Below are 24,120 nucleotides of genomic sequence, written 5' to 3' on the forward strand. Positions count from 1 at the left end.
GGATGCCTTAACTGTGTGCATGATGAAAAATCTAAAGACTCTTAGAGTTTTTAAGTGAATCCCACAAACACCTGTGAATAGATTTTAAAAAACAGCAGCTGAGACTCCTGGAGCATGGTTAGCCACGAATGTATATTTGATATACGCTTTTTATTTAATAATATGTTTTATAGAATATTTAACAAGCTAATGGTCAGGTGTTTACATATTTCTACCATGTGGTGTAAGCATCCCCACTATGTGGTGAATTTCAGCCATAACTATTGCTGACAGTTTGATTATTTGTTTCTTTGTTTATAGGTCCCACTGCTGACCAGAGGCTTAAAATACAGATGGATGTTTACCATGTTCTGTGGACAGAAAATACCAAAACAGAGGTCACAGAACTAAACAGAACACAAAATGTGTCCTTAACAAAAAGTCCTTTTTATCAAACAAGGCAAAAGTTTAAAGATGTTGGGGGTTCCTGTGTGAATTACAAAAAATCTAAACACTTGCATTTCAGAATGCAATGTCGTGCTCTGTGTCAGAAAGCTGGGTCTCCAACAGAGGTCATGGGTCTCCCAGCAGGACAATGACCAACAGCATGCTTTAAAAAGCACCCAAGATGGATTAAGACCTCTTAGAGTTTTGAAGTGGCCAACAATGAGTCCAGATCAAAATCCCACAAACACCTGTGAATAGATTTCGAAACAGCAGCTGAGACTACTGGAGCAGTCAGTAAAAGAAGAGTGGTCAAAAACTCTGGTAGAGGTGTTAGAAACTCATTCATGGTTAGAGGAAGAGATTGATAACAGCTATTGTTTTGAAAGAGGGTGCTACTATATATTAAATGGAGGGTGCCAATTTTGTCTACTCCATGTCTGGAGTTCTGTGTAAAGAGATATGACTTTTTCTTCCTCAACTTTTTGTGTTATTTCAATGCAAACAAAAAAAACGTGTGAATACCAAAATCAGATATTTCTAGCCACGACTGTGTATTTGATATATGCTTTTTATTTAATAATATGTTTCATAGAATATCTAACAAGCTCATGGTCAGGTGTTTACATTTCAACCATATGGTGTAAGCATCCCCACTATGTGTTTTGTTTCTTTGTTTATAGGTCCCACTGCTGACCAGAGGCTTAAAAAACAGATTGACATTTACCACGTTCTGTGGACAGACAAGGCCAAAACAGAAGTCACAGAAGTCACAGAACACACAAAAAACAACACAGTCCTTTTGATCAAACAAGGCAAAAGTTTAGAGATGTGTTGGGGTTTCTTTAGCACTGGATGCCTTAACTGTGTGCATGATGAAAAATCTAAAGACTTGCATTTCAGAATGCAATGTAGCATCCGGTGTCAGAAATCTGGGTCTCCAACAGAGGTCATGGGGCTCCCAGCAGGACAATGACCAACAGCATGCTTTAAAAAGCACCCAAGATGGATTAAGACAAACCTCTTAAGAGTGTTGAAGTGAATCCCACAAACACCTGTGAATAGATTTCGAAACAGCAGCTGAGACTCCTGGAGCAGTCAGTAAAAGAAGATTGGTGAAGAATTCTGGTAGAAAGGTGTAAAAAAAAAAAACTTATTCATGGTTAGAGGAAGAGATTGATAACAGCTATTGTTTTGAAAGAGGGTGCTACCATATATTAAATGGAGGGTGCCAATTTTGTCTACTCCATGTCTGGAGTTCTGTGTAAAGAGATTTGACTTTTTCCTTCTCAGCTTTTTGTGTTATTTCAATGCAAACAAAAGAACCATGTGAATACCAAAATCAGATATTTCTAGCCATGACTGTATTTTTGATATATGCTTTTTATTTAATAATATGTTTCATAAAATATCTAACAAGGTCATGGTCAGGTGTTTACATATTTCTACCATATGGTGTAAGCATCCCCACTATGTGGTGGATTTCAACCATAACTATTGCTGACAGTTTGATTTTTTGTTTATAGGTTTAACGTTTAACACTGTTACTGTTACTGTTCATGGCAGGAAGGTAGTTCATTGGATTTCAATGGTATTCAATTCATCAGTCAATATGTGGTGTGAATCATTAAATGTGTGGCTAACAGTTTGATAAAACAAGCATACAGCCCTGCAATCTTTATAGACAAACAATGCAAAAGGTCAAACTGTTATCTAGTGATAACCTTTACAGAACTCAGTTTGTCAATTCTGCCCTGGTTAAGCTGCTCTTTCAGGTAATAGTTAAATGTCTAGTAGCTACAGCTACATTACAATGCTATAGGCCACTCCAGTTCACAGACTAGGATCAGTGAGTGCTGAACTGTCCATTCTTGATCAAGTCTGGCTGCATTGCAGAACTGTCCTTGAAAGTTTTATCAAAAATTATCAAAGTTTTATCAATCCATAGCCTACACAAGATCATCTGTACGGATGCCTAAAGTCACTATTTCACATCAGCAGTGTGGCGTACAGCACACCACCATTGATAGGAAACCCATTATCTAAGGTATAGAACTATACTTTACCATCTGACAGACCAATCCAACTATAAAATGAAATTTTATAGAACTAGATGGATTGGCGCCCTGTCTAGCAAGTGTTACTGTATTGTGCCCAGTGATTCTGGGGATAACCGGATCCATTATGACCATGACCAGAATAAAGTGGTGGTACATCATGAAAATTAAATTAAATGAACAAAATTAAGGCAGTATCCATTGTAGGGATGTGATTTAAAGGTGTCAGGTGTCTATAAACTTTTGGCCATAAGATATCATAATTTGAATCCCACTATAGTCCACGGGATATAGGGACATCTCACAATCACATGGTTTTATAATTCTAGGAGTATTTACTATAACCTGGCCAAGACCATGCTAGATCTACACAGATAGTGTTGGACAATAATTCGATATCGATATATATCGCGATAGAAAATGTTTCAATAACGGTGATATGATTTTTAAACAAATTCGATCGATATGCATACGTCAGTGCGTGATGACGTACGCCACAGGCACGAAGCCAGTGCTCAGCGTTAACGCTCTGATTACACTACCTACAACACGGTGGATATTAGCGGCAAAATGAGTTCAACAGCTGTGAGTGAACGAGCTCCCACAGTTAAAAAAGAAGCAGTAGAAATAGTTGATAAGAGAGGAAAGACTAGACTCTTTTTTTCTGTATTCTTTAAGCACAACATCTGCTGCAGCAAATTCTGCAGCAACTCTTAAGCACTTTTTATATTCTTTATCCTGGTTGAGCACTTTTGTTCGAAAATGTTTACATACAAATAATAATCAGTCCATGTTGTGGATTAAGGTTAGTTAAGACCAGAGGTGGAAAGTAACGAATTACATTTACTCGCGTTACTGTAATTGAGTGTACTTTTTTGTTTTTGTGTACTTATACTTTTTAAAGTAGATTTCACAGCCTGTAATTTTACATTTACTTAAGTATGTTTTGTATTAAGAATTGTAAATCGCTACATTTTAAATAAGATCCGTTACTGAGTAAAATAATAAACGCTAAAGAAATCGCGTCTGGGAAACTGCTGCAGTGAATTTTGCGACGGGGAGTCGGATCTTTTGTCTCGTTTCTTTTTAAAGAGCCGTATATATACATAAAGCGCGAATCGATTCCTTTATTTCAGTTTAAAGGGCCGTTCAATAGATTCAAATAATTCTACGACACATCACTAGTAGTTATAAAGTTTTATGGGTTTTATAAAAGTTTTATGGGACTAAAATGACACATTACACACCCCTAAATGTTTTAAATGTTGTATCAACATGTTTCTTCTATTATATTTGATTTAAAAACAACTATTGTGAGATTTATATCCACTTGTCCTGTTTGCATTACACAGAAGAGACCCCCCCCTCCCCCCTGCTGTTAATAAAGTAACTAAGTAACGTTTACTCTGAGTACATTTTAAATGAGTTACCTTTTACTAGAGTAGATTTTTAGACTAGTAACTTTACTCATACTTAAGTAAAAATACATTAAAGTAATAGTACTTTTACTTGAGTACAATATTTTAGTACTCTTTCCACCTCTGGTTAATACATATGTTAATGTATTATATTATATATTGTCAAAGCTTATGTTTATTTGAGAATGATGTCGTGTTTTTGTCTGTATACAAATGCTGAATACAAATAATAGGTGAAAGCTATGAAAGCTAAGAGGTTCGCAGGTACAGCCTTTCAATGTTGGTGTTCCTGGCAGTTTTTCTGACATTTGTATTATTCATATCGATATCGGAATTACATCGTATCGACCGAAATTAGGAGTTATATCGTGATATAAATTTTAGCCATATCGTCCAGCCCTATACACAAGATCACCTTGGAAGGTCCTGTGTCAGCAAAAATGAAATAAACTCTCACAGATGCTTATGGATATGACAAAACAAGGATTAGTAGCTAGCATGTACAGTAACCACTCATCTGAGCCGATTACCAAGCTGGGAGGGCTGATTTGTTTTCGCGTCTTGATGAGCATACGGGAGGCCATATGCTGCGAAGACTAAAAAACCATGCTCTTATCTCAGAGGACAGATGTCCCCCTGTTAATCGTAAATCATTGGCATGCATGCAACACTCATGCTCTAGTTGCAAGGCTCTGTCCAAGCTTTAGCTTGTGTTGCTGTATATAGTAAAACATATATAGTTAAAATGTATATAGTAACATAGTCCCTGAGGTCCAGGGTTCTAACACTGCTTTAAGTCATCATCTGTGTTCTCTCTGTACACTTTGTCCAGGGCATGTTTGTGCTTTGCACTCCATGGTTCTGGCTGGCACAGGTCCCACTTCTACCCAGACCAGGGTGGCATGGTTAGTGCCTAAACTATATGACATTTACAAAAATGTAAATGTGCCTCTAATTATAGAGTTTAGGAGTTTACCAACACCCTTCCAACTTCCAATCTGTGGCAACAGCTTGGAAAATTTGCTTTTTAGTTCCAGCATTTTAGTTCAAGCAAGGGATATTAAGAAAGTGTTTGGAGGAATTCTAGTGGCCTGCATGGAGCCTTTGAATGTAACTAAAAAACACCTTTGAAATAAATTAAAATGCCAATTGTAGGTCAACCTTCTCATCCAACATGAGTGCTCACCTGCTCTTATAAATGAATGGGCACAAAAGCTGGTGGAAAACCTTTCCAGGACAAGGAAAATTTTTATCTGCAAAGGTAGGGCCAACTCCATATTAATGGGATGTTCAAAAAGTTCATTGTTAGATGTCCATATAGTGTATAAGGTTTAATAAAGGTTTAATAGTACATGCTCATAATTGTACATTGATCAGCCATAACATTAAAACCACCTCCTTGTTTCTAAACTCACTGTACATTTTATCAGCTCCACTTACCATATAGAAGCACTTTGTAGTTCTGCAATTACTGACTGTAGTCCATCTATTTCTCTACATACCTTTTTAGCCTGCTTTCACCCTGTTCTTCAATGGTCAGGACCCCCACAGAACCACCACAGAGCAGGAATTATTTCAGTGGTGGATCATTCTCAGCACTGCACTGACACTGACATGGTGGTGGTGTGTTAGTGTGTGTTGTGCTGGTATGAGTGGATCAGACACAGCAGCGCTGGAGTTTTTCAATACCGTGTCCACTCACTGTCCACTCTATTAGACACTCCTACCTAGTTGGTCCATCTTGTAGAAGTCAGAGACAACCGCTCATCTATTGCTGCTGTTTGAGTTGGTCATCTTCTAGACCTTCATCAGTGGTCACAGGATGCTGCCCACGGGTTGCTGTTGGCTGGATGTTTTTGGTTGGTGGACTATTCTCAGTCCAGCAGTGAAAGTGAGGTGTTTAAAAACTCCAGCAGCATTGCTGTGTCTGATCCGCTCATACCAGCACAACACACACTAACACACCACCACCATGTCAGTGTCCCGCAGTGCTGAGAATGACCCACCACCCAAATAATACCTACTCTGTAGTGGTCCTGGGAGAGCCCTGACTATTGAAGAACAGCATGAAAGGGGGCTAACAAAGCATGCAGAGAAACAGATGGACTACAGTCAGTAATTGTAGAACAACAAAGTGCTTCTATATGGTAAGTAAAACTGATAAAATGGACAATGTGTATAGAAACAAGGAGGTGGTTTTAATGTTATGGCTGATCAGTGTGTTTAATAGTACATCTGAAGTTCATAATGTTTTGTAAATTTTATCACTCTGTCCACACATATTTCACATTTACATTTTTAAACGTAAGTTTTCTCTGTATTTTTCTTATTCTTATCTACAGCGTATGAGCATTTCGAAAACAGGGTGGAAGATTTCTAATAACACACTTTTTCTGATGGCTAAAGTCGAAGTATCAACTCCTGCATACCTGTTGCTGTTTTGTAGGTACTGAGAATGGGTCCAGCCAAAAGGCATATTATTGTGGATGCTAATATTGTGTTTGTACAATATGAGACATAGGTTACAATGCAATGTGCTTAGCACTACTTCTCAAAAAAATCTACATGCTCATGTATTGTAAAATGCTGATAATGTTTTTCATCAGGTCTTGGACATATGATCATCTATTACTGCCATCTCTTGGGCTGGCATATAAATTTATTATGAAGGAGGGAGTTTAATTTGAACACTCGGGAAGCAAAACAGCCTTATGTGCTTATCCAACACAGTCACTTGCCTAGTCAGGCACCTAAGGGAAGGTAGAGGAATTGCCTTTTTTTGCTGGTGCGACAGCAGCTTTTGTTGACTGGTCAGGTCAGCGACAAAAGCACTGGAAGAATACTGAGAAAATTGTGTAATTCTTTGTATGTGATAAATTTTTCTGTAAGAATTTGCCAATAGAAAAATTGAAGTAACAAACGACTTTTCACGTGTGCTAGGCTACAGCCCTTCTTTGGCCAGCACAAGCAACAGGGGGGGGTAAACTACAGGGGAATGGGATGTATCTAAATAAAGCACCACCTGCTTCAGTTCACTTGATGGCACTACCTTTTATTATGGACCAAGATTAGTACCTGTCCTGGTAATCAATAGAAAAAAAGACAAAAAAAAAACAGCAATGATTTTACAAGGATCGAATAAAAAAGCAGTGCTCACCCAAAAAGACAGATTCTGGTAAGTAAACTTAACATAAGTAACATAAATTATTTCTGCTTTACATAGACTGTGTATTCATCTTCTAATTACTGCTGTTACTATATGTTAGTGTTTTTTAGAGTTGATGTGTTATTTGGTCAGTAGGTCTGGGAGCACTCAAAAATGTTCCCATATAAATTAATGGTAATTGCTGCTTCGCTTTAAAAAACCATTTTGGCTTACACAGAAACACTCTACTTTCAGATAGCAGGGGAAACCTATAATAAAGTCAAATTTGTTTCTGTACGAGAAGCATTAAGGTAGGTCACATTTGTTTCTGTATGAGAAGCATTAAGGTAAAGACGCATGTCTCTGCTTTTTGTTTTGATTTGTTATTGCGTTAATAAATCCACACTACAGTCAAGTCAGAAAATCTGCACACCCCTTTCACCTACTCCACGTTTTATTATGTTACAGACTCATTCTACAGTATAATAGATTTAGTTCTTTTTTTGCCTCAAAAACATCTACACATAATCGCCAATAAGTACGAAGTGAAAATATGTTTAAAAAATATGCAATTTTATTTTACTGACAAAAATCATTTATTTAGGGGTTACTTATCTGTACACATCTTTAGCCTAATACTTGGTTGAATTACAGCTTCAATGCGTCTTGGGAAAGAAGCTACGAGCTTGGCACACTTGTTTCTGGACATTTTTGCCCATTCCTCTTGGCATATCCTTGCAAGCTCCATCAGGTTGGATAGGGAGCGTCGGTACACAGCCATTTTCAGCTCCTTCCACAGATGTTCGATTGGATATATGTCTGGACACTGGCTGGGCCACTCAAGAATATTCACAGACTTTCTCCAAAGCCACTCCTTTGTTCTCTTGTGCTGTGTGCATCAGGTCAGTGTCATGTTGAAATGTCTGAGGTCAAGAGAGCTCTGGAGTAGGTTTTCCTTAAGGATCTCGGTGTACTTAGCTGCATTCATCTTTCCCTCTATCAGGATTAGTCGCCCTGCTCCCGCTGCTGAAAAATATCCCCACATCATGATGCTGCCACCACCATGCTTCACTGTAGGGATGGCATTTGCCAGGTGATAAGCGGTGCCTGGTTTCCTCCAGACATGACGCTTGGTATTCAGGCCAAAAAGTTCAATTTTGGCTTCATCAGACCAGAGAATCTTGTATCTCATGGTTTGAGAGTCCTCTAGGAGCCTTTTGGCAGACTCCAAGCAGGCTGTCATGAGCCTTTTTACTAAGGAGTGGCTTCCGTCTGGCCACTACCATAAAGGTGTGATTTGTGGAGTGCTGCCTGGATGGTTGATCTTCTGATAGGTTCTCCCATCTCCACAAGGATACGCTGGAGCTTTGATTTTTAATAAATTAGCACAAATGTCTAAAAACCTGCTTTCACTTTGTCATTGTGGGCCATTTTGTGTAGGATTTTGTCACAAACAATGATCTCAATCTATTATAGAATGAGTCTGTGATGTAATAAAACGTGGAGACGAAGAAAGGGGTGTGCAGACTTTCCGGCTTGACTGCATGTTCCTTCATTTACTCTGAATATGATTTTTTTTTTTTTGCATTTCACCATTAAGTAAATACAGTTTGCAAAAAAATAGGACAGCTCATAAAATGCAATAACAACAGTAATATGTGTTATTATGTTCATTTGTTCTTTTGCTTTATTACTTTTATTTAAGTACAAAAAATGGCAATGTTTTTACTGATTAGCTGGATGTATTTTGTACATCATTTAAATTTGATGTCTGCAACACTTTTAAGTTGGGATAGGGCAAAAGAAAAGTGAAAAGTTTAAAGTATATTTTAGTTTGAATGTTTTGAAACATTTCACAATAAGCAGATTAATTAGTAGCAGGTAAGGGTATCAAAATTGCATCTAAAAGAAGGATCTACCAAAGGCTTAGTCCTCGTCTTTGCAAACTTTGTAAGAGAATTGTAAATGAGTTCAGAAAGAACATTCTCAATGTAAGCCTGCAAATCTTACACGTCCTCAGACATCACTGCATAAGAAAACATCATGCCACGGTAATAATTATAGCCACATGGGCTTGGAAGTACTTTGGAAAACAATTGTTACTTAACGCAAAAACTACATCATGCAGCCTGCAGCTCGAAACAGAAATCAATTCTGTAAAGAAATGACACTGAACTTTCGGTGCTCAAGCTCATCTTCGACAAAAAAAAAAAAACAGTCCAAACATTTGCTGTGGTCAGATAAATTAACCCAGATTAATTCTGGGAATCACCAATGCTCATTTGAATTAATAGCCACAAATTTGCACAAACATAGTCCAAAATTTAGTGGAAAGCCTTTCAAAAATAGTAGATCCTTTTAGAGCGGCAAAGGAGAAAACTGCTTCATATAAATCACGTGTCAAACGCAAGGCCTTTAAAAGACGTATGATTGTCTTAAAATACACTGTAAAATTGTACATACACTGCATCTCCGACAATGCATGCCGATTTTGTGACCCGCAAAGGGACCGCATCCCGCCACTAGATGGCAGTGTTTCCACATCAGCGTTTAACTAAGGTGGTTTTCCACTTAGTGATGTTGAGAAATATTTACAAATAATCAAAAAATGAGAAAGAAAATGAGTTTGACACCCCTGATATAAATGATTAAGAGATAAACAACAAGATCATGGTCAGGTGTCCACATACTTTTGGCCATATAATGTGCAACTCATTAGCATGATTGGTGGATTGTACAGGCTGTATGTAAAAGCAGGCTACACTGTAAAAATGAGATTATCTTAGATTATCTGACAAGAATGTTCCTTTTTTTTTATCAACGATCTTATCATGGTCAGGATTGTGGCAGGTCCGGTTCCTCCAGGAAGCAATGACCCAATCCACCTTCCAATCTAGTAAGGGCTTTGACCATCCACACCCACTAAGTCATATCTGTCAAACAGGTCTGTGTATAAAACTAGTCGTCCAACAGCACCCCTAAGGTTCAAACCTGGATCTCAGCAGTGGTGGGCTAGTGTAATATACATACACTGATCAGCCATAACATTAAAACCACCTCCTTGTTTCTACACTCACTGTCCATGTTAACAGCTCCACTTACCATATAGAAGCACTTTGAAGTTCTACAATTACTGACTGTAGTTAGTGCTGGACAATAATTCGATATATCGTGATAGAAAATGTTTCAATAACGGTGATATGATTTTTAAACTAATTTGATCGATATGCAGTCAGTGCGTGATGACGTACGCCACAGGCATGATGCCAGTGCTCAGCGTTACCACTCTGATTACACTCCGCTACAACACGGTGGATATTAGCGGCTAAATGAGTTCAACAGCTGTGAGTGAACGAGCATCCACAGTTAAAAAAGAAGCAGTAGAAATAGTTGATAAGAGAGGAAAGACTAGACTCTTTTTTTCTGTAGTCTTCAAGCACAATACCTGATATAGCAAATTCTGCAGCAACTCTAAGCACTTTTGTTCGAAAATGTTTACATACAAACAAGGACGGATTAAGGATAGTCTGGCCCCCTGGGCAAAGAGCCCAAACATAAATAAATTAATACATTAAACAACCTGTCAATAACTAACCCTAACACAAGAATCTATTTTATATAAATTTCTTTCTACTAAAGTCATCCACTAATTCATCAAAATTAAGCTGTCTGACCAAATCTGATTCAATGGCCAGAAGTGACAGTGAGTTCAGGCGGTTTTGGCGCATCCTAATCCTGAGTTCATTCTTAATACGAGCCAGTTAGGAGAATGAACGCTCCCCTTCACAATTTGTGATAGGCACAGTCAAAAAAAGTCTAAGTGCTATGTAGACATTTGGAAAGGTTGACTGTAAATTCAAATTTATCATGGTTTTGAGCATTTTACTAGGACATTTTTCTTTTTCTGTTATGAATGATTTGTATTGTATCAATTCATCTGCCAGGCTCATGTTCAGATCTGAAGGATATGCTGCAGCGAGTGAGTTAGCCTTTAAAGTGAGCTCACTGTTGGACATATTGTCAGGCATGAAAAGAACATCAAATAGCTCAGTTAAGTGTGTGTATGCATTCAAACGATGGTTGAGACAGGACACAAGTTTGTCAATGACAACATTGAAAGTTTCGATCCGAAACTTGTCCTTTCTGTTAAATGCTACACCTGGCTCTGCACTATCATCAGACATAATTTTGCGCTTCTTTGTACACTGGAGGTCATGCCTGTACTCTTGGGAGACAGCAGTGGTGACATTTAAAGCTGCCCCTTCAAACACCTCAAAGTTATCTCTCTGTGCTGCCACAAAGTCTCGTAAAGACAAGATAAGTTGTGTAGCTGTACATATGTCAATATCATGCTTCTGCAGCTGCAGGCTTGTGGCTTGGAACCTCTGTAGTATTGTGTCCCAGAAGTATGCCATGAAGGCCATCTCCAACGTGTCCAATTTGTCACAGAGTGCAGAGGCTTCACTTCGAGTTACACATTTCTCCTCCATATCTTTAGACATATCATTCAATGCCTCTCTCAGTTGTGCATAATATTTCCAAAGAGCCTTAGTTGACTCAGCTCGTGCGCTCCATCGAGTACCTGACAGTGATTTCAGTGTGAGTTTGATATCAGTATCACAGAAAACCTTTCCCCACCTGTGTGTAGATGATGCACAAAATGTGTACATTGCCTGTACAAATTCAAAAAAACGTCCAGCTTCTGGGCTACTGTCAACAGCATTGACACCAACTAAATTCAGTGAATGTGCTGCACAGGGGACATAACAAATCAAAGGGTTTCTTTGTTTAAGATGAGCTTGGACTCCATTGTACTTTCCCGACATGTTACTTGCATTATCATATGACTGGCCCCTACAGTTGGATAAGTCTAGGCCCAGATTCTCCACCATAGCAACGACACACTCTGCCAAACTGTCCCCACTATGGTTTTCAATAGGCTCAAAAGCTAGAAAACGCTCAACTACATGTCCGTCATTATTAACAAACCTGAAAATAAAAGTAAGTTGGTCCACATGAGCAAGGTCTGGAGTGGAGTCAACTATAACAGAGAAGTATTTTGATTCTTTGATCTCATTAACAGTTGCCTGATTTGTTCTCTGTCCCATCAAATGGATACATTCTTCACACACTGTCGATGATAAGTAGGACACAGAACCTTTTCCCTTACCTCCAAACCTTTGGAGGTGCTCAGCTAGGAGCACCTAGCTAAATTTGGCTAAGAGTTCTATGATGCCCAAAAAATTACCATTGTGGGCTGATCCTAATAGCTCATCATCTCCCCTGAAAGCAAGTCCCCTCTCCCCCAAAAACTGGATGACTGCAACAACTCTTTTCAAAACTTCGCGCCAGTATTGTCTTTCTGCATCAATTTGTTTGACAATATCAGAATCAATTGTTGCTGTGCCTCTGGAGCGATTATATAATGCTAGCATGCAAGCCCTATGCTCCACACTCCCCTCATGCTCACCAATCCGCTCTGAATGTTTCCAGTCAGAAAATCCATGAACAAAAGTATTGTGCTTACTGGAAAACAGTTTGCAAGCAAAACAATACACACAGCCAGTTGAAGGAGAGTAAAGTAGCCACTGCCTAGTCACAGTTTGCCCGTTGGGTAGAGAGCAACTGAGTAGAGCATTTGAAAAGCTCCTACTGGTACCCCCAATGCCTCTATCCCTGACTGAGGCTGGGTACTTAGCACTTCTGTTTTGAAATGTAGCTTCTCCTCTACTAACAAGAATCGACTTGGCTTGGTCGGTAATGGTACTGGGCCATAAAGCAGGGTCGTTGACCGTTTCACACCAGGGGTTGGGGTCCTTGCCCACCTCATTTGAAAAACGACACTCACACGATGCAGCTGGCTGGTCTGATTGTGGGTCTGACACACCTGCAACTTTCCTTTCATGGTCTTTCTGCTGCTGGTCTGTGGTAGCCTGGCAGGGCTGGCATTCCTGCTCTGCACCTGACTGGGTCTGCAAAGGTACATAGTCACTGACAGGTGACACTAAGCCAGTGGTGATCACATCTACATTGCTAGAACTCTGATCACTGCTAACATTAGCAATACTTGTCTCACTCATATCCAGCGGTTTCTCAAAGAAGTTTGAGATCAGATTTCAGGAAATCTGCCTGATTTGCTTCCTTAATCTTTTTTGCTTTTCTTTTTGAGGCACCACTTTTTTGTTTGGGATCCATGTTATTAATGGCAAGTGTTTCTTAAGATGCAAATATAGAAGCTTGTCTTGCAAATTCCTATTCCTATTCAATACTTACTATGTTGTTTCTATGTTGTATGTTCAGGAAAAAAATACAATCACAAAATTGTAGAACCAGATACAATATGTAATAAAAAAAGGCTGACCTATAACTATTTAGCTATAAATTGTTGTTATTGTAAATGTATTGTATGTATGTACTAATATTATAAAGCTTACACTTCTACTATTATCAATAATGTAATATGCAAATAACAATAAGCTTTTAAAAAAGCTGTGAGTTGCTAGTTAGCAACGTTACACTAGCCTTGAAAAAGGCTGTGAACCTTTCAAAGTTTAATATATTATATATAGTAATATAATATTATATCATGTAATATAATATAATATAATATATAAGCCTTTGAAAAGACTATGAAAAGAATGTAACAGAATATATGCAATATAGTATAGTATAATATAAAAATATTTATATATATTATAAAATAATATAATGCAGTATAAAGGGCAATGAGCCTTTAAAAAGGCTGTTGGTTGCTGATCTGGTAATAGCAAGGTAAAAGTTGTAGTAAAAGCACAGAGCAAGTTCGCAAGCTGAACTGTCTGAATGTGAGGAGTTTTGATACTATAGATATATATACTATATAGATCTTGCATATTCACTTGGAAGTTCTCGCAACACCTGATTGGCTCAGCCCCCGTGGGAATTTAGGGCAATGTAACAATTTTTCACCACTGAGTGAGAGAGTGGGGGAGGGGCAGCCACTATCTACTACAAAAAATACTGTTTTGTGTGTGTGTGTGTGTGTGTGTGTGTGTGTGTGTGTGTGTGTGTGTGTGTGTGTGTGTGTGTGTGTGAGAGAGAGAGAGAGAGAGAGAGAGAGAGAGAGAGAGGCATGGAGAGGGAGACAGGGGGAAGGTTTTGAGTATATTAAAAATGCTGTGTTAATGATATTAAATCAAGTTGAATTATTGTCGAGACCCCTTCACACTGCCTTGAAACATGTCAAGTCATGTCAAACTGTCATTGAATAGTCATTGAATAACAAGCTGAATAAAATATGTTTTCCAATAAATAATCCTCAAACAAAATATCAGGGTTACACGCATACCACAGCCACAGCTACTACAACAAAACCACTTGCTGTTTCATCATCTGTCACCAAACCAAAATTGTGCTACTCAGTAAAATTAGCTTGCAGTTCTGTTGTATGAAAAGGCACTTTTCCTTTCATGCATTCCTTTAGAGCTAGAGTGACCACTGGTCTCTTTACTGTTGTTTATTAAAGGGGAAACATGAAACTAGTCAAATGGCTTGTTGTTTTCACATAAGTGAAATCACACCCTTGGCCAAATTCACTCAATTTAATCGGTGTCAAAGATAGCATTCATCAGACAAATTGCTTGTCTTAAATTTAAATAATTGCAAAATTGCTAAATTAATTTGTGTCTCTGCGCTTAAGAAAAATTGAACATAATCATTTTGAAACAATACAAATTCAGAGACATTAAGTAAGGGCCTGAATCGCATATTTGCAACAAAACTTCTGTTATGAAATATGGTAGCTTGCCTGGCAATTTGTAGGTCCCTAGAAAGTCAAGGAGCCATGGTAAACGACTTCTATGGAAGTCAAGGGCCCCATAGCAGGGGCCCTCGTGATCAAGGGCCCTCTAATGGTATGCCCTGCACTTCTCTAGGGCCCCCTGGTAGGGGCTCTCATAACCAGGGCCCTCTAAAAATATGTCCCCCTCTTTCCTAGGACCCCTAATAGCCAGAAGTCGAAGTCAGAGCAGTGCCACAACGCCTCATCCATTTTCATAAGGGGCCCAAAAGCATGGCTAGGGCCCAAAAGCATGGCTAGGGCCCCCAAAAGCATGGCTAGGCCCCAAAAGCATGGCTAGGGGCCCCAAAAGCATGGCTAGGGCCCCCAAGAGGCCCTGGGGTCAAAGTCCCTAATAGTCAGAGGATCCTTAAAATGGAGGGCCCTCGGAAATAAAAAATATATTGTATCATAAATGTTGTTACGCATCGCAAAATGTTTTGGGCCAAGGCCCCCCCGGGGCCCCCTGACCTCAAGGGCCCTTGGGCGCTGGCCCCACTGGCCCGGTCAGTAATCCAGCCATGCATACAAATAATAATCAGTCCATGTTGTGGATTAAAGTTGGGACCAGAGGTGGAAAGTAAAATTTACAGAGGTGGAATTACATTTACCCACGTTACTGTAATTGAGTAGTTTTTTTGTGTACTTGTCTACTAAAGTAGATTTCACAGCCTGTAATTTTACTTTTACTTAAGTATGTTTTGTATTAAGAATTGTAATTCGCTACATTTTAAATAAGGTCCGTTACTGAGTAAAATAAAAACGCTAAAAAATCGCGTCTGGGAAACTGCTGCAGTGAATTCTGCGACGGGGAGTCGAATTTTTTGTCTCGGTTCCTTTAAAGAACTGTATATATACATAACGACTCCCAGAAGCAGTTCCTTTATTTCAGTTTAAAGGGCCGTTCAATAGATTCGAATCATTCTACGACACATCACTAGTGGTTATACAGTTTGAAAAAGTTTTATGGGACTAAAATGACACATTACACATCCCTAAATGTTTTAAATGTTGTATCAACATGTTTCTTCTATTACATTTGAATTAAAAACAACTATTGTGAGATTTATATCCACTTGTCATGTTTGCATTACACAGAAGAGACACGCCCTCCTGTTAAAAAAGTAACGAAGTGAAGTTTACTCTGAGTACATTTTAAATGAGTTACTTTTTACTTGAGTAGATTTTAAGACTAGTAACTTTACTTGTACTTAAGTAAAAATTCATTGAAGTAATAGTACTTTTACTTGAGTACAATATTTTAGTACTCTTTCCAAAGACATATGTTAATATATTATATTATATATTGTCAAAGCATGTTTATTTGAGAATGATGTCGTGTTTTTGTCTGTATACAAATGCTGAATACAAGTAAAATGTGAAAGCTAATTTATTTGTATTATTATTATTATTATTATTATTATTATTATTATTTCTAAAATATTATGTAGTTGTAAAGGGTGAGATTTCATAGACTTTTGCAGGGTTCAGAGGTTTGCAGGTACAGCCTTTCAATGTTGGTGTTCCTGGCAGTTTTTCTGACATTTGTATTATTCATATCGATATCGGAATTATATCGTATCGACCGAAATTAGGAGTTATATCGTGATATAAATTTTAGCCATATCGTCCAGCCCTAACTGTAGTACATCTATTTTTATTTTAAACTGCTTTCACCCTGTTCTTAAATGGTCAGGACCCCCACAGGGGTCTTTTTAAAATTACTTTTTAAAATTAAAAAGACCACAGCTGGTGGAAGAGCATTTTCTTACAAAGCTCCACAACTCTAATCTTCCTGCCTCTATTCGGGATTCGGACACAGTCTCAATGTTTAAGTCTAGACTGAAAACATATTTATTTTCTCAGGCTTTTGATTAGTATAGATAAAGGCGCAGAGCTTGGGGGTTCTTGGTCATAGAAACTTGTGGTGATCAGGGATGTTGGGTTGCTGTCGTTCTGCCTCTCCTGTCCGATCACTCCGGTTTGGGTAGGAGAGGTGGGCGCTGATGTCCTGTGAAAGCCTTCATGACCTTGTTACCTGCTCGCTCTCCCTTTTAGTTATGCTGTAATAATTAGGGCTGCCGGAGTCTAAAACTCTCTGTAAAACTGTTTTACTCAACTCGCATTGTACATTATTAACTACATTCTTTGTTGTTTTACTCCAAAGGCGTTCTGATGGAAACCTGTTTACCCGCCGAGGTTAAGGATTAAAGTCGAGACTGCCGTGACAACTATGCTGCTCCTGCCGGATGTGACTGGTCTGGAGTAATTGCACCAAGAATGACAAGAAATCACTACAGACATTATTGAAGACTACAGCGAAGAACAACTCTATTATTATTTATCTATTTATTACCAGTTATAACTTTTAGATCATTTAATTCTGTGTTCGTATGCTCTGTGTAAATCGTGTATTTATTTAAAGTATCCTCCTGGCCACCCAAGAAGGATGGGCCCTGCTGAGTCTGGTTCCTCTTGCCACAGTTTTTCCTTGCCACAGTCGCCCTCGGCTTGCTCAACAGGGGTTTTTTGTATCTGTTGGTCCTGGATTTTGTAAAGTTGCTTTGAGACAATGTCTATTGTAAAAAGCGCTATATAAATAAAGTTGACTTGACTTGACTAGACTTGACTACAGAGCAGGTATTATTTAGGTGGTGGGTCATTCTCAGCACTGCATTGACACTGACATGGTGGTGGTGTGTTAGTGTGTGTTGTGCTGGTATGAGTGGATCAGACACAGCAGTGCTCTACTATTCTCAATCCAGTATTGACAGTGAGGTGTTCAAAAACTCCATCAGTGCTACTGTGTCTTATCCACTCATACCAGCACAACACACACTAACACACCACCACCATGTCAGTGGCTGATAGGTGTATGTAAGTTTAGCTGTTCAGAGGAGTAATTTAGGAGATAAACAAAATGATGATTAGGCAACAAGAAAGTAGGAAATTTTTACTCACGGCTGCGAGTGAGCAGTCTCATAGCGTTCAAAGGCGTGCGAGAGGTCATGTTTGTTATTCATGTAGCATTGTGTGCACAAGTCGTAGTCAAAGCACACCTTGCACTTCCATCGCATTCCCATAATACCATGCTTCTTACAGCTGTCACATATAATGTTTGAGTGTCGAACACCTAAAGGAGGAGGAAGAGAAAGAAACAACGATGGAAACTATCAAGGAAAGCACAAAAATACAAACAATAAAACTAATGGCCAACACTGACTACATTTCAAATCTTAAGATGTACTACACTTTCTTACTATTCTAAATATAGCTGTCTCCCCTTATCTCCAGATTTACATTCCATGGCTTCAGTTACCCATGGTTAACTGCAGTTAAAAATATCCAACCCCCCCCCCCAACAAATCATAAGTTTTAAAATAAGCGTTGTTCCGAATAGCCAGATCAAATCATCTCGCACCATCCTGCTGGGACATGAATCATCTATTTGTTCAGTGTATTCATGCCATATATGCTACCTGCACTTAGTCACGTAGTAGCCAGTGTTCAGATTAACTTTATTTGCCTAACTATGGTCCAAGCAAAAGTAGTGATACTGGATATTCAGCTAAGAGAAACCATGAAGTGCTTCTGTTAAGTTAAAAAAGAAAACAATTCTTAATTTGAAGCAGAAAAAAGTATGATGTGGTTGCTAAAATGTTGTAACACCATGATATTGTCATCATTGTTCTATTTTATTAGTTATTCGTGTTAATCTCTCACGTTCTCCACATTTTAATACGTTACAGACTCATTCTATAACAGATTGAGTTTTTTTTTTTTTTTTTTTTTTGCCTTAAAGTGAAAACAGGGTTTCGAAAATATGCAATTTCATTTTACTGACAAAAATCGTTTATTTAGGGGTTACATACAGTATCTGTACACACCCTTAGCCTAAAACTTGGTTGAATTACAGCTCCAAGGCGTCTTGGTGAAAAAAAGCTATGAGCTTGGCACACTTGTTTCTGAACATTTTTGCCCATTCCTCTTGGCATATCCTTCAGCTCCTTCCACAGATGTTTTACTGGATTCACATTCACAGACTTTCTACAAAGCCACTCCTTTGTTCTCTTGGCTGTGTGCTGTGGGTCAGTGTCATGTTGGAAGGTAAACCTTCGCCCCAGTCTGAAGTCCAAAGCGCTCTGGAGTAGGTTTTCTTTAAGGATCTCGGTGTACTTAGCTGCATTCATCTTTCCCTCTATCAGGACTAGTCGCCCTGGTCCCGCTGCGGAAAAACATACCCACATCATGATGCTGCCACCGCCATGCTTTACTGTAGGGATGGCATTTGCCAGATGATGAGCGATGCCTGGTTTCCTCCAGATGTGATGCTTGGTATTCAGGCCAAAAAGTTCAATTTTGGTTTCATCAGACCAGAGAATCTTGTTTCTCATGGTTTTGAGAGTCCTCTAGGTGCCTTTTGGCAGGCTGTCATTTGCCTTTTACTAAGGTGTGGCTTCCGCCTGGACACTCTACCATAAAGGCGTGATTTGTGGAGTGCTGCCTGGATGGTTGATCTTCTGATAGGTTCTCCCATCTCCACAAGGTAATGCTGGAAGCTCTGTCAGAGTGACCCTCAGGTTCCAGCTCACCTCCCTGGCCAAGGCCCATCTTTCCTGATCGTTCAGTTTGGCTGGGCGGCCAGGTCTAGGAAGATTTTTGGTGGTTTCAAACTTCATATATTTTCAAATGATGGTGGCCACTGTGCTCTTTGTGACCTATAAAGCTGCAGCAATTTTTCTGTACCCTTCTCCAGATCTATGCCTGTTTCTGAGGTCTGCAGATAATTCCTTTGACTCCATGGTTTGGAGTTTGCTCTGATATGCACTGTCAACCACAGGACCTTATATAGGCAGGTGTTGGCAATCCCCAATCATGTCCAGTCAATTAAATTTACCACAGATGAACTCCATTTAAATTGTAGAAACATCTCAAGCAGTATCGGTGAAAACAAAATGCACCTCAGCTCACTTTAGAGTGTCATATCAAAGGGTGTGCACACTTATGCATATGCATATGTACATATGATATTTTACATTTTGAAATTAGCACAAATGTCTAAAAACCTGCTTTCACCTTGTCATTGTGGGCTATTTTGTGTAGAATTTTGTGACAAAAAATGAACTCAATCTATTATAGAATGAGCCTGTAATGTAAACAACTTGGAGAAGGTAAAAGGGGTGTGCAGACTTTCCGGCTTGACTGTAGAATTTGGTATTATCCATAGTTTGAGCTATCCAGGGGTTAAGGGGTATCCCCCCTTGAAATGTATCCCTCATGAATAAGGAGGGATGGGGGTGAGGTTGGGGGGCATATTGCAATCATAACCAGAAGATAACAAAATCCCTGAACAAGCTAGATTATTCTGCTAGGTGGCAGCCGGTCATTAACTATCCCCAGTAGTTCCTCTTCAAACTTTGCTGGAATTGGGCTGAAATTCTTCTGCAGTAATGAACAGAATAATTTTAAATTATAGAAAGTTACCAGATTTTAATTTAAGTGCAACTCAATAAATGGATACAATTACAGAAACAATGAACCAGCTATTAAGAAGCATGAAAACCAAAATATAAGACAGAATGTTCTGGAGAAACACTATCCATATGGGCCAACCAAGAGTTAGAATCCACTTAATAATAATAATAATAATCATAATAATAAAGTGGGTACAGATAAGAATATAAAGACCACTACCATTTTTAGATAACAGTGTCAAGTACGACAAAAGTCATGACCTTGAAAAAGTTGGAAATCCCTCCAAAGGATTAAAAACCTCTGATTGGTAAACTCTTATAAAGAATTACAGTTACAGTTGTAAGACCCCCTTCAAGGTCAATAAGTAAAAACCGTTTTGCATTCACTTAAAGCAGATAGATGATGAGAGTTTCCCTTACAGAACTATTGCTTTTTGAAAATAAGTTATTTCTCCCACACTTACTCCCGCTCTCTCTATTCCCCATGCTCCTTCGCTCCATTACTCTGAATCATTTAAGGCACAAGAATGTTGTTCTAATAGTGGGAGAAATAGGCATCTTGGTTCAGCAATGAGCATTTACTTGGCTTTAAATACAGTAAGGGCATCTGTGTATGGCTAAATTGCTTAGAGAATGTGAGTGAGACAGAGAAAAAGTGAGACGAGCAGACAGACAGTGACTTTGCAGCTAAAAAAAACTGCACCAGTCCAATCCTTCCTAATTTTTTGGCTCACTGGTGTATATCATCATTTTGCCCAGAATTTTATCTGTAGCATGTTTTTTTCTATACCAGGTTTTGTACTACTACTCGTTTTATGTTCAATTAAAAAGTCAAGCTCGTTGATGAGATCAAGACATGTTTTGGAGTTCTATACTAATATTTAACCTGTTTAATTTATGATCTGAGTTCTAATAGTATGCTATTCATAGTGTGAACCTACAGTCATCAGTTAAATTGCAGTTGGTGAATTTATTCTGTTTTTGCTTACCTGGTAAGAATAGAAAATATTACTACACCAAACTGTCAAACATTTTTTGACAATTATTACAACATTCTGATGCAGAAGACATTTACACCATCTATAAAATTGTCATTCAGCCTATAGACCTACAACCCCAAATCAAAAAAAGTTGGGACAGTATGGAAAATGCAAATTAAAAAAATGCAATGTTCCTTAAATCTGCTTTAACTTTTATTTGATTGCAGACAATTTGAACCAAAGATATTTAATGTTTTGTCTGCTTAACTTCATTTCATTTATTAATAAACATCCATTCCTGCATTTCAGGCCTGCAACACATTCCAAAAAAAGTTGGGACGGGGGCAATTTAGGGCTACTAATGAAATGAAAAACCTAAATAATGATGTGATTCCAAACAGGTGATGTCAACAGGTGATTGTAATCATGGTTTGATACAAAAGCAGCATCCAGGAAAGGCTAAGTCTTTGATGAGCAAAGATGATCAGAGGATCTCCAGTTTGTCAACAAATGTATGAGAAAATTATTGAAATGTTTAAAAACAATGAACCTCAAAGAAAGATTGGAAGGGATTTGCATATTTCTCCCTCTACAGTTCATAATATCATTAAACCATTCAAGGAATTGAGGGGGAATTTCAGTGTGTAAAGGCCAAGGGCGCAAGCTTAAGCTGAACGCCCGTGATCTTTGATCCCTCAGACAGCACTGCATCAAGCACCGCCACTCAACAATAGCTGACATAACCACATGGGTAAGAGATTACTTTGGCAAACCTTTGTCAAGCACTGCATTACAGAGTTACATGCACAAATGCCACTTAAAACTTTACTGTGCAAAAAAGAAGCCTTATGTTAACCATGTCCAGAAGCGGTGTGGACTTTTTTTGGGCTTGGACCAGGATGGACCATCACACAGTGGAAACGTGTTTTGTGGTCAGATGAATCAGCATTCCAGGTCTTTTTTGGAAAAAATGAATGCCGTGTGCTCCGGACCAAAGACAAAAAAGGACCATCCAGACTGTTATCAGCAACAAGTCCAAAAGTCAGGGTCTGTCATGCTATGGGGCTGTGTCAGTGCCTTTGGGAAAGGTCATTTAGACTTCTGTGATGGCAGCATTAATGCAGAAAAGTACATTGAGATCTTAGAGCAACATATACTGCCTTCAAGACCACATGCTGCACACATTACAAAGGCATGGCTGCGGAAGAAGAGGGTATGGGTACTGGACTGGTCTGCCTGCAGTCCTGACCTGTCCCCAATCGAGAATGTGTGGAGAGTTTTGAAATGAAAAATGTGACATTGATGAACCTGTACTGTTGCACATCGTGTTTGCAGGAAGAATGGGACAAAATAAAATCTGAAACACTAAATCGCTTGGTATCCTCGGTGCCAAAACGTCTTTTAAGTGTGGTGAAAAGGAATGGCAACATTACAAAGTGGTAAATGCTTTACTGTCCCAACTTTTTTTAGAATGTGTTGCAGGCCTGAAATGCAGGAATAGACGTTTAATAATAAATTAAATAAAGCTGAGCAGACAAAACATGAAATATCTCAGGTTCATCCTGTCTGCAATCAAATAAAAGTCAAAGTAAATGTAAGGAACTCTGTGTTTTTATTTTATTTGCATTTTCCATACTGTCCCATTTTCTGATTTGGGGTTGTACATTGCAGTCATGTACACTCTATGGTCAAAAGTTTAGTGGCACCCCTCCTAATTATTAAGTTAAGATGTTTCAGTCCATTGTATGTATAAAGGGTATGTAGGTATAAAGAACAACTTATAAAATAATAGATTTTATGCTTCCAACTTGGTGGCAACAGTTTGGGAAAAGTCTTTGGGTCCTATTCTGTTCTAGCATGACTATTATCCCAGTGCAAAAAGCGAGGTCCATTAAGACAAAGTTTGGTGTAGTTTGGTGTAGAGAACCATTAGTGGACTACACAGAGCTCTGACCTGAACCCCAATGAGCACATGTTGTGTAGGTAAAAGGTTAAAGAGGTGGGTCATAGTTTAACAATTGAATGTCTGACAGACTCATGGTCAGGCGTCCACATTCTTCTGGCCATTTAGTGTACTCTTTAAAATGTGTAAACTGAATTAGATGTTTACATGTGGATTAAAAGTCAATATATAGAATCCCATTAAAAAAAAAATATGTTTGTGTCTGGCACTTACCTATTTGCGCATTGTCATAAAGCAGCAGATCGAATGCACCCTGATAGCCAGTGCGATAGTTGGTACGAGTACCACTGTCCCACTGCACCACCACCGTCTTGTCAGGTGTACTGGTGCTGCCCTGGCGACCCACCTCCACCACTGTGCCTACATGGCCCTCTCCATCATCCTGGTTGCCCCACTTCCAGTCAATGCCACGCACCACACGCATGCCCACCTCCATGGCGCCACGAGTGGGCGGGCTAGCACTTCCACTTCCGGCCTCGCCGCTGCGCTTATGGTGGAGCCGCGCAGACGGCTCGGCAGGGGAAAGAGGGCTGGTGCTGGGGGCGCTAGTACGTGAGCGAGCTGGCTGGAGCGGGAGGGTGCCAAGTAGGGGGCTCTCCGGAGACAGGTCAGGGGTGACTGCAAAAAAATTAAGAGTAAAAGAACTGTTATAAAGGTAACCTTAAGCTTTAGGTGTTTATTTATAAAGACAATCAACTATCTATCATTCTTAGATATAAGTCAGTAAAAACCCAAGTTGTGTTGCAGGCCTAAAATGTAGGAATGGATGGACACTGATCAGCCATAACATTAAAACCACCTCCTTGTTTCTACACTCACTGTCCATTTTATCAGCTCCACTTAC

The 24,120-nt window shown here is 39.0% G+C and overlaps 1 protein-coding gene across 2 annotated transcripts in view; it reads right to left on the bottom strand.

The window, feature by feature from the left end:
• mib2 (MIB E3 ubiquitin protein ligase 2) overlaps positions 1-24,120 on the bottom strand; it is a 171,960-nt gene that overhangs the window by 62,267 nt on the left and 85,573 nt on the right. For both annotated transcript variants that reach the window (XM_062999171.1, XM_062999170.1), the window contains exons 2-3: positions 23,490-23,894; positions 17,821-17,992 (exon numbers count right to left, since the gene is read on the bottom strand). In XM_062999171.1, coding sequence (XP_062855241.1) covers positions 17,821-17,992; positions 23,490-23,894 — 577 coding nt within the window. The remainder of the gene's footprint in view (positions 1-17,820; positions 17,993-23,489; positions 23,895-24,120) is intronic.

This window comes from Trichomycterus rosablanca, chromosome 7, assembly GCF_030014385.1.
Source record: "Trichomycterus rosablanca isolate fTriRos1 chromosome 7, fTriRos1.hap1, whole genome shotgun sequence".
In the NCBI taxonomy this organism is placed as follows: Eukaryota; Metazoa; Chordata; class Actinopteri; order Siluriformes; family Trichomycteridae; genus Trichomycterus; species Trichomycterus rosablanca.